Source organism: Hyperolius riggenbachi, chromosome 4 (genome assembly GCF_040937935.1).
Source record: "Hyperolius riggenbachi isolate aHypRig1 chromosome 4, aHypRig1.pri, whole genome shotgun sequence".
NCBI lineage: Eukaryota > Metazoa > Chordata > Amphibia > Anura > Hyperoliidae > Hyperolius > Hyperolius riggenbachi.
This window is the reverse complement of record NC_090649.1, coordinates 395,548,065-395,560,183: the sequence shown is the minus strand read 5'-3', so window position 1 is coordinate 395,560,183 and position 12,119 is coordinate 395,548,065. Positions and strand designations below refer to the sequence as shown.

The window sequence follows — 12,119 nt, the reverse complement described above, 5'->3', positions numbered from 1 at the left end:
GACCCCTTTTCCTCTGTCGGGTGGTGAATATTTAGCTTAAGACTTACCCACACTGGACTGGGTGTCGCCATGGTCGCCTCGGCCTTCTGTCACGCTGCTCAGGAAGTGATTGGTGGACAGTTTCACCGGCTTTTAAAAAAATTAATAGTTAGTGTTAGAGGACCACTTTTGTGAACTTAAAAAACGCTCAAAATACTATTGAGGAAAACGCCAGAAATATTTGTAGTGTGAACAAAGCCTAACAGATGCTAAACATCGTCTGTTCCAAGGCTGTTCCCCACATGTAGTATGGTAAGTATGGTAGTATGGTAAGTGGTAAACTGATAACAGACAGGAATTTAGCTCTCTGACTGGATGGCTACTCTCTGACTGAAAAAAAAGATGCTGCTTTACATAATGCCTTTAGAAAATTAACCTTAAATTTGCAATAGTGGTTCTTTAAATTCCAATGAATAGTTAAAGAGAATCTGTAACGTCAAAACGTCCCCTGGGGGGTACTCACCTCCGGTAGGGGAAGCCTCAGGATCCTAATGAGGCTTCCCACGCCGTCCTCTGTCCCTCAGGGGTCTCGCTGCAGCCCTCCGTACAGCGGTGACGTCAATATTTACCTTCCCGGCTCCTGCGCAGGCGCTCTGACGGCTGTCGGCTCCAAAGTAGGCGGAAATACCCGATCGCCGTTGGGTCTGCTCTACTGCGCAGGCGCAAGTCTCCGGTGCCTGTGTAGTAGAGCGGATCCGACTGAGATCGGGTATTTCCGTCTACTTCGGAGCCGAAAGCCACAACAGCGCCCACGCTGGAGCCAGCAAAGGTAAATATTGAATTGACAGTCGGGTCTGTCGCCGGCTGTTCGGAGGGCTGCAGCGAGACCCCCGTGGGACAGAGGATGGCGTGGGAAGCCTCATTAGGATCCCGAGGCTTCCCCCACCCGAGGTGAGTACCCCCCAGGGGATGTTTTTGATGTTACAGTGTCTCTTTAAGCCATAGCTCCCAACTGTCCCTCTTTTGGAGGGACAGTCCCTCTTTGGGAACGCAATCTCTTTCTTTCTTATTTGTCCCTCATTTAAGACTGATTACAGATTTATGTAAATATATGTATTTTTCTACTGAAATATGTGTTTACCTGACTCTAAAGTTTCAATTAAATAGATCTATTTCTTGTTTTCAAATCTTAAACAGGAAGAAAAGCGAATGATGATAGAAATTTACCAGTGTGGTCTGAATGATAAAACTACATCTTTTGCTTCCTTCTTCTTTGTGATATGCATGGTAAGGGGTGTGGTGGGGGCGTGGTTAGAGGTGTGACAGAGGCATGTCTTAAAGTGTCCCTCTTTCTTATCTCAAAAAGTTGGGAGGTTTGGTTAAGCATCAAATCCACTATATTTATGTTACATTTTCAAGCCATAGGCACCACAGATACACACGCCTGACCAAACCAGTACAAAATGGTAATTTGTGTCAATTTTGTTAGTGAATCAACCCCAATATTTTCTCATGATGTTGATCTTACATATGTAGATTAACCTTTTATGTAATGTCCATGGCAACTACAGTCCAGGATGTCTGGTATCTACATATTTCTACAACAGGATTTTACTTTGGTCAGTCCTGGTAAGCCTAGGGAAGTAGATGTACTATAATATTTATAAGCTAAGCATATGCATGCAGAGAGTGGCATGGGTGCATTCTGATTCAGCTCTTCAGGATCAGACGGCAAGAGTCACTCACCTGTATGCTCCTTCCCAGAAACCAGAGGCAAGCTATTACACCTGAGATGCGTGGTATTGATTGATGTCATCCAGCTGGGACTCGGTACATGTGATAGAGGAGGCCGGCATCAGTACAAGCCACAGGATCGTCACAGGGACCGAGAGAGGTGGGAGAATACTTACCAGCATCACTTTCTGCTGCTGATCTCTGCAAAGGGAGGTGGGAGGGACCACTAGACTCTCAGTGAAAGCTATAAGGAGAGGGTAGGACCACCAGACTTCCAAGGAAAGCTATAAGGGAAGAGGGATGGACATCTACCAGGGAAAGTTATAAGGAGGCAGGAGGAACCACTGCACTAATAGGTAAGGGGGGTGGAGAAGCCCAGATTATAAAGAAAAGGTATTACTATATACTGAATCGTTACTCTTTGAATCTTTTAGAAGCTAGTAAACAGAATTATTGTAATTCAAATATGTCAACCATGTTTTAAATAATTTAAGCACATGTATATACAGGTATTAGCATGATAACAGTTCATAGCACGGCCATTACTGATCTGTTTCTGAGGACTGCAATGCAGGACTTTGCCTAGATGCCCTGAGCCCAGAACAACTCTGCTTCACAGTGAAAAAATGACACTCACCTTGTCTGTGACCAAAACATAATTTAGCCTTAAACTGACTTCATAACCATCTTCATGCACTGTGGCTGAAATGATCTGTAATAAAAAAAATGTAGCAGTAGGTTTACAATTAATTCTCTAGAGAGAGACTGATTTATGTGTACAGATGTGTTTCCTCTGTATAAAGGTTAAAGAGGAACTCCAGCCTAAACAAACATACTGTCATTAAGTTACATTAGTTATGTTAATTAAAATAGATAGGTAATATAATCTCTTACCCACACTGTTTTAAAAGAACAAGCAAATGTTTGATTTCATGATGGCAGCCATCTTTTTGGTTGAAAGGAGGTGGCAGGGAGCATGAGACACAGTTTCAACTGTCCTGTGACCTGAGCACCTCTCCCAGTTGCTAGGCAACGTGAATAACAACATAGGAAATCCCATCATGCTCTGCACAGCTCAGAGAAAAAAAAGTCTGGGCTTTTTTTCTTTGATGGGTGGAGCTTAGCTAAAAATGCAGCTAAAAATGATGCTTTGGTAAGAAAAACAAAGTTCTGATGCTGTGAAACACCAAACCTTTTCAGTTCTGCTGAGTAGATTTTTAGTCCAGAGGTTCACTTTAAGAACCAGAATAGCCTAGTTCACACTACAAGAGCTTTTTAAGTACTAGTATTTTTAAAAGCTCTTGCTAATGCAATGCTATGGGGGAATTTTACAAAATCGCATTGCGCCAGTGTGAACACTCACATAGAATAACATTAGCAAGAGCTTTTAGAATCACAAGCGCTCAGAAAAACTCTTGTAGTGTGAACACCCTGAAACTCTAAACCATGGGGTGTTTGCTTGCAGGCTGAATGGTGTAGGGACCAATGCTAATGAGGGAACATTATTGTGCTGAATTGTCCTAGTACAAAATATACAGCAGTTCATTTTAGAAACTCCGTTTTGGCAGCCTAATTACTTTTATTACTATCAGAGTTCCAGTTTGTTGGGAACATGTATTTTTAAGTGCAGAAGGCTAAAGATTATTTGCATGTAAATTGACCACATCCCCCAGCATTGACTTTCAATTATTTAAATCCCAGCAGGAGGTGCATAGCTGCCCATGTTTGTGTATTTTAATTAAAAAAAAAAAAAAACACTACAAAACTTAATGTGGATGCGACGTAGCTGTGATCACACAACCCCATATTCAAAAACCTCGCAACAACCCTGACTATGAATTGATATGACCTATGGAAAAGTTGCTAATCCTAACAATTAGAAGAGATTTTTGATTTAATCGGGTCCAGGTATGTATACCATGTATTATTAAAGCTCTCTACCCACGTCAGTCCGCGGTCGTCGGGAAAGGAGCAATCCCCTATGGTTAACGATGAGCGAACAACATCGGCACACATTTGAATTCAGCAACAGCAGAATGATCCGCTGATCAGATTGGTGGTGGAAGCGTGAAAATGAGGACCCGGAAGTGTGATATTCAGCACATGTGAGTTTTTTGAATGGATAGATTATTTGCTATCAATCAGAACGAATGACTAACATCGTTTATAGTCCAAACCAATACACCAGGATAGATCAGTCTACATTGATTAAGATTGATTATTGACGACTCGTCCATTTTCCACAACCAAAGTCTGCCATTGTTTGGTGTCATTCGATAAAGCATCGCTGGCTGGTTCCAAATCTGGCCACAGATCCTCGGTAAGCCAATTCGGGGAGGAATCGCAAAGACTCCTGAAGAAGCCGGAAGAGCCGGCGAAATCGATTGAGGACGCAGTCCTCCGCCATTGGCACGCTGGGTCCACTTCTCCTTGCCGCTCTCATGCATCTCCAGCTCTCCTCTCCTCAGTACCATCTCCCCTTGCTTGCCTGAGCAGCCAACACTCACCACCAACCATCTGGATCCAGCCCTTTCAGGATACAGTAAGAGCCCTACGGGCTTAGACACTGCTTTCTACTGCACCATGACAGCCTGGCTATACAGCGATATATGTGCTGCTTCTGCATGAACTTCATGTCTTGATGTGATCATTTGCTGTGCTTCACTGACATAGGCTGGACTGCTGATTCATGTGCCTTTTAAATGTCTGTCTGCTGACTGCATACATGTGCTTACTGCATACTTGTGCTTATTGCAACTAAATGGCGGTCTATCAAGATTCAAGTCTGACTTTTATGACATGATCTGCTCGACATATGCTGTATTACATTCTTTGAGCCATTGCCTCTGCTCAAACATATCATATTGGCTGTCTTTTACATCCTGCTTGCCATGTGGACATTCACTGTGGTGAGTCGCAAGTATTAGGGGAGATGAAGATGTTTCTTGCTCTGATGGGCTGATGTAATATCTGGACCTTTCTGAATCCACAATCTGCCTGCAGGCAGTGCATGAAAAAGTATCTCAGCGTAATTCTGGATCGGCTCTGTAGATTTGAGTCAATTGTGAATTTGCAAAAAACAACCTATATCTCACGATCAAGTTTTGACCTTAACTGCGCAGTTATACAATTGGTTCAGTACAACATACATGTTGGAGCAATCACTGGGAGATTTTTGGGGGGGATCTGGGTGATTGGGGGGAGCGGGTGGGTTTATGTGGATGGAGGCCTCTGGCGGGAGTTGTCTCATGTTGTATGTTTTAATATTTTTGATAAGCAATGAAGTTTTGTAATTTTTCTTTGAATTGCAGTTGTTTGTACTCAATCAGGTCACACCCCTCCGTTACTCTATCTCACAGTTTATTTCGACTATTAATAAATGTTGCACTTTCTGCTTATGATCTGGGGGCTGCCCCTTTTGCTGGCTGGGGGTAAACACACCTACTTTCCAGGTAAAGCCAGCCCCAAAACTCAGATCCTCCTAGTCTCCAAAATTCCATCAACTAAAGATCTTCACCCACGTGCTCCAGGAGACTCTGATATCAATGTCTGCATTTGAACTGGACTTTATTTCTTTCAATATCCCCACAAGGACTGCTACTGTAAGCTAAGTAAACCTCACCATTATTACCCTTTTATTTTAAGCTTTGTGTTTATATGTTAATTGGTGTAGGTAAATGTGTGTAATGCATTTTTGTTATTAAAACGTTTAAAAAATTGTTTTAACGATTATGACCTGTTCCTGAACATACACAATCATACTTACTTCTCAGAAAACGTTACCTTGTGTTCTATAGTATCTTAAATTTACAACCCGTATGCTTGAATCGGGCACAGATAGACAGATCTGGCGCCGATCCCTGCATACTGCTAAGGGTTAAATCAGTGTACTCAGTTTGTTAAAATATATTTACAGTCATGCGCTGACTCGCATGTGGTGGCAAGCATTTGAATTGTATTTGTGTGGTGAATCCTTTGGAGTCAGGACACTCCTCTTGCCTAGTCGGTTCATAGATTGCGAATCCACATATGGGCATCTATGCGTAAAAGCGACAGCAAGACCAAGTTTCTGACTCTGAGCGATTGACCCAATCAAGGATCGGCGCTTGCGGTTCTTGACAACTTGGAGAGCTCTTGTGAGGCCTTGGTGTAATGAAGCCTATTGTATTTCTCTCAGTCAATCTTTTCTTCTTGCAGGAAGTTCTCTGGGTATTGTTATATTTCATACTGACAGGTTAATATGAAGGACAAATTCTTCTCTTTGATTGCAGCAAGCTGAAGTCCTGCTTTGGAAGCGTCTTTCCACACAGAGCACAATAGAAGACATGAAGCCAACCTGTATTCCTTTGGCACAGGTACAGCATCAATAAATCCTCGTGACAGCATCATGCTACTTGTTTGCTCTGAGCAGCTTATTCTGCAGACACTGTTTGCATGAGTTTAGCTAAAAGTACAAATATGTAACTTCCATACAGCTGAGTAAACATCTTCCTTATACCAATCCCTTGTCAATTATCTATTGCAAGATACAATGCTGCGTATTCATAACTGTTGTTAAAGTTGCTGTGCGCAGTCAGGGCCGGGCCGAGGCATAGGCTGGAGAGGCTCCAGCCTCAGGGCGCAGTGTAGGAGGGGGCGCAGAATTCATTCAGCTGTCATTCCTAATTGTGTTTGAAGCAGAAAGAAATAAGAAAAGGGGATACATGGCAGTGACTGCAAGCCATATAACTAGATATTAAGGTGTTGGGGAGGTTGTGGGCCCGGTGGCGCCTCTTATTCTAATAGCAATCAGTGTGTGACAGCTGGGGTGGCAGGGATGGAGGGGCACACTTTGGTGTCTCAGCCTTGGGTGCTGGAGGACCTTGTCCCGGCTCTGTGCGCAGTGAGTGCACAGCAATTTTACCGTTACTTACACTGAGCAGGTAGTAGGTGTTACGCTAACTACGCAACCAGCGCTACCTACTCAGTGTACGTAACAGTAAAATTACTGGGCAGCCTCTGCGCATGGCAACTTATTATTTATTTATTGTATTTATAAAGTGCCAATATATTACGCAGCGCTGGACACAGACAATGTTTAGGGGTGACATACAGCAAAATGACAATACGTGAATACAAGAAAGACCAGATCATGCAGCACAGTATGAGTGCAAGGTAATGCTTAGTCACTGGAGGGGAGCATGGAGATTAAGCAAGTTAGGTTCACTCAGATGCATAGCATGGGTTCACAGCAATGGAGGCGCATGATCAGGTAGGTACAAAAGGAGGAGGACCCTGCCCAAAGGCTTACAATCTAGAGGGAGAGGTAAGGACACGAAAGGTAGGGGACCAGAGTTCAGCTGTGGGTTTAGAGCACTTGTGAGGGGTAGTAGGCCAGAGTGAAAAGGTGAGTTTTGAGGGCCTTCTTGAAGATGTTGAAGGAGGGGGCTGCCCTAATGGGTGGAGGTAGGGAGTTCCATAGTGTTGGAGCAGCTCTTGAGAAGTCCTGGAGGCGTGCAAGTTATTGACTACACCCCAATAAGAATTCATTAAATAGGGATTCCAGGGAAAGTTAAAACTTACTACAATTAATGTATCAAGGAAAAAGGTTGAGGTAGTTTTAAATGGACATTTTGTGTGCTGCTACATTACATTGTATTCTGGCTTTGAGCACTGACTATACTAGCTGTTAACTTACTAAGGGCTCTTTCACATTAGGAGCTGATCCGCTCCAAGGATACGGTAAGCGGGGAAACATGAAAATCGATTGACTTTCTTATTACCTCTCAAATTAGACAAAGCGCTCCAGAGCGTTACAGTGTAATGCTTCCGGGAGCTTTTAATCGTACGACGCAGGCTGTTCCCCGTTGGGTGAATTAGAACTAGCGCCACTGATATGAACCGTAACTTTCCGACGTCACACCCTGATTCATGACGAGTGCGCGAAATCGGATTTGTGCACGCGTTAGCTCATGTGAAAGAGTTCTTAAGACTAGACCAGGGATTCCCTACCAGGGTTCCTGTGTGAGAAGCCTTCAGAGGTTATGTGTCATGTTGACACTTGCAGGACAAAATAGTCCTATTTCCACCATTGTGAAGGGACACAAGTGTCCAGCTTCTCCTGGCATGACGCGTTACATGATCCTGATCCTGCTCCTCCCAACACAGAACTTGTTCCAATTTAAGGTTTTTAGAACTTTGATGTCCTAAAAGTGAATCAGAGGTGAAAATAAACTGAAGAGAAAAACAACTGTATACACCATATTCCTTTACTTCTAAAAATTAACTTTTTTTAGATATCCCAAGATTTTATTTTATGTTTAAATACTCAATAAGTAGATTAAATGTTTTATTGTCTCTGTTACACAAAACACTGTGTCCCAGAAATAAAATATATGAACTATGGACCTTTTTATCCATTTCCTGCACTCAAAAGCTGTTCTTTGTCAGGAAAGAGTTGTATGGCTGTAATGCCTTATCAGTGAGGGTTATGCAATAGTTTAACTAGGTTCTGACTGGAGTGTTAAAGGGGAACTAAGGTGAGAAGAATATGAAGGCTGCTATATTTATTTCCTCTTAAACAATACACATTGCCTGCCAGCCCTGCTGATCTATCTGGCTGCTGAAGTGTCTGAATCACACCAGAAGCAAGCATACAGCTAATCCTATCAGATCTGACAATAATGTCAGAAACACCAGATCTGTTCCATGCGTGTTCAGGGTCTATGGATAAAAGGATTAGAGGCAGAGGATCAGCAGGACAGACAGGCAATGTGTATTGTTAAAAATGAAATAAATATGTCGGCCTCCATATCCCTCTTGCTTCAGTTGCCTCTTTCAGGCAGAAAAAGACAGAAAGGAACACAGCCTAGTTATTTGTATGATTGGCACTGTACATACAAATGCCTCTCTTATCATGTCACCTTGGGTTGGATGGTTTACCATCTACACAGCACAGAGCAGCATTTCAGTAACAGGTCATACTTACTCTGCCCATCCGGGGTTTTCCAATCAAAGCCTTGAATTCCGAGTCATTCTGTGTGTAGCAGCGCAGGTGAGCACAGATATGATCAAGCTGCTGTCTCCAATAGCCTGAAACAATACATTTATACTGTAAGATAGCAGAAAGCCTGACACACTATCCAGAGTGTGTCCACAGGCTACAAGCAGCAATTCTGCTTCATAATAGTAATGATGCTGTGCAATAGCTTCAGATAAGTGATGCAAATATAAATACTAGCTACAATCTCTGTTAGCATGTACAGGTATATGCTGTATACAGAAATATGTTAAAGGGCAATTGCATGTTTGTATTAAAAATGTTATTAACAAGAATTAGTGGAGCACATATTATTTGGAAATGTAATGCTACTAAATTTAGTTCACAGTCACCTAAGAATTTCCAGTACAGACACTAAGCTAAAAGGGCATTATTTGTATCAATGGTAAGAGTACTTTTGTAATTAGAGTACAGACAATCCAGAAATTGACACCTTTCTACATGAGGCACAAAGCAGGAGCTGTTAATCATTTTAAATACTGTATATGTATACTAATCAATTGACTAGCAGCAAATTTCAACCAATCGTGTAAAAAATTGTCCTGCGATTGGTCATGTTGTGCAGTTGGTGGTGCATTATTTTGGACGTGTGTATGAGCCTTGAGGGATTTCAATAAGCCCACTGTATGCATTAGCCAGAGAAGGGAAACTCATTTGCTCCTATCTCAGTGAGAGTGTATAGTAACAAAAAGCATGGCTATCATTACTAGGCACCCCTCTTACATACATACATACATACAACTTAGATTGTAACATTTTATTTCATACCACCTTTATATTACCCGACATGTCTCACCTCGGCCTGGACTGACTGCTGTGACAAGAGGTTTGCGATCACTCATCTTCTCCTTTGTCTCCTTCTCAGAAATTATCTCCAACTCTTTCTTCTCCATGAGCTTGCTAGATGGGTAGAACAAGCCTACAGTCTGCGTGCCTTTGTCTGTTCTCTCTATATCCAGTCTAGGCTGCGGTAATGAGACTGACAGTGGTTGCCAGGAAGTCCGACCATCTAGACCCTGGAATAGAAAATTCATGATTTAAACACTAAGGTTCCATTGGGGGAAGCAGGACATTTGGGCACACTCTATTTTATTGGGCAATTCTCCACTTCTTTCTCAATCTCCCTCATGTACTGATATTAACATGGATGCTTATGGGATGGTCAAACAACCACAGCACCCAATATTTTTTGTTTTCTGCTGCGCTTAAGGTTAGGCAGTATTGGGGGGTAGGCATCGGTAAGGGGGAATCGATCATGGCTAGGCCTCGGTAGGGTTAGGCATTATTTGGGGGAAATCACTTAAAGTAAGGCATTGTTGCTTCTTCCCCAATTATGAAAAAAATGATGGAAAACTCAGAAAAAAATAACTTTTTTTCAAGTAATTGAAAATTTACCACACACACACCATACAATTTTGATAAAAAATTATCAGAAAAATTCAACACTCCCGATCTATTTTTATCAAATAAAAAAAAGGGAAATTTCATCAGATTTCTCGAACGAATGAAAAAAAAAAGCTTTAGATTTTTTGGGACGAACGATCGTATTTTTCGAATTGGTGTAAAATTGGATCTTTTAATTGTATGGCATGTGGCCACTTTAAAGGTCCGTACACATGCTCAACAAAACTGCCTGATTGTCATATGACTTTAGTCCGTTTTAGACTTTTGGACAACAATCAGGCGTGTGTACGGGTGCAAACGACTTGACGAGCGACTAATAACAGGCGTTGCGCCAGATCCAACTGTCAGATCTATAGTATGTTGTCCTACGGTTGTCTGATATTGTGCAGTTGGTCCGTGTGTACAAGTCATTTGAACGACTGTTAAACGACTTGTACTTGTTTTCAATGTATAGTCCATGGTGCTGCTATCATGCGCAGTATGCAAATGAGTTGGTCATTTATCCGTCCAGACTGTGGACTTACAGGTCGTGCGGTATGTCAGGTCATGCGGTTCGTCGCGTCAAACTGGTGGTCGTTTTCACATTGTGCGCTTGTTGAACGTGTGTATGTAGCTTAAGTCTTTGGACATTTGACAGATCTTATTAACTAGGGTCAGTGAGGTGCAAGTCATTTTGGATGTATAGCAGATGAGTGTGATTTCCACAGCCGACAGTCTGTCTAGAAACCTTACCATGCTGGGACTAGCTGCAGTTTGTTTTGGGGTGGCATATGGGAGTGCCCATTTTGTATTAAATTTTGTCCAGTAAAGTTGATAATTTGTCTTTGAGACACTTGTGGTGTATTCATGGTTATGTTCTCACCACAAGTAGTGCTCCCTTAATTGGTGCCATTCATGTGGGCAAACCACTCCTGTGCATATATGGCCAATATCAGAAACATATGACTGGCCAATAAGGGTCCTTTCGTTCTGTGCATGTTGTGTTAGCCATGCAGTGTGACTATACAGTGAAGCATACAGTATAAATGCAAAAATGCACATGGCAGAAAATTGATGCTTTTCTTTATGGACACGTGTGACCCCAGCCTTAGAAAGCAGGCAAGAAAATTATGCAGATACAGATACAGTATGAAATAAAGAAAGAAAGGGGAAGTACAGAAATCAGCTTACCCCAGATAGTGTCAGGTGTTCCCCACTGCTTAGCATCCTGCTCTGCTGGGCTGAGAATCGACCTGGAGGCTCCAGGTAAACCCCGCAGGTGGCACAGAATTGGGCATAGGGATGGTTGCTGGCACTGCACTTAGAGCAGGTCAAATAACTCACAGAGGGTCCTGGCTGAAAGCAAACATTATTTTTACATATTCTCAAATAAAAGAAGTTGGAATAGTTACATAAAATTGTCCATGATGCTGCATTGCCATAGTTACCTTTGCCCCACACCAGTCACAGAAACGAGCATCTGCCAAATTTACGCGACCACACTTAGAACAAGACTGCATCTTACCAAGCTGGTTGGGTAATGGCGGAGCCGAATCTCCGCTATAAATTGGCTGGGAAACAATATTACATAGTGGTCAGGATCATAATAGGAGCACAACAAGCCACAGCCTGACTAAAGGATAGGACAGGAAAAAACACAAGGACACCGGGAGCCATATATATGGCGTAGTATGTCAAGACAAGTGGATGGAAGTAACTTGCAGAATGGGTATACTCACAAGGCTGAGTTGCTAAGAGAAGCATCACTAAATGTGCATGAGAGGGAGTACCATCCCCTCTCGGCCTTTGGGGTAGTTCGCTACTACAGAAAAAAATTACTAGGAGAAGGAATCCAGTAGCGAGTATCCCTTGGCAAAGGAATGGGTCATGAGGTGCAGTAGATAGGAGGCGCTAATTGTAAAACAAGAGGTATAATTATGTCCTACCTTCAAAAAGGACTCACTTCAAACTTCCAAACTTCCAA

General features: G+C 42.4%; 1 protein-coding gene across 2 annotated transcripts in view; it reads right to left on the bottom strand.

The window, feature by feature from the left end:
- Nucleotides 1-12,119, bottom strand: part of DZANK1 (double zinc ribbon and ankyrin repeat domains 1) — a 93,834-nt gene that overhangs the window by 13,677 nt on the left and 68,038 nt on the right. Inside the window, exons 11-16 of one of the 2 annotated variants that reach the window (XM_068232224.1) lie at nt 11,584-11,706; nt 11,327-11,491; nt 9,549-9,768; nt 8,681-8,784; nt 2,351-2,425; nt 48-129 (exon numbers count right to left, since the gene is read on the bottom strand). In XM_068232224.1, coding sequence (XP_068088325.1) covers nt 48-129; nt 2,351-2,425; nt 8,681-8,784; nt 9,549-9,768; nt 11,327-11,491; nt 11,584-11,706 — 769 coding nt within the window. The remainder of the gene's footprint in view (nt 1-47; nt 130-2,350; nt 2,426-8,680; nt 8,785-9,548; nt 9,769-11,326; nt 11,492-11,583; nt 11,707-12,119) is intronic. The other variant, XM_068232225.1, reaches the window with a different exon arrangement.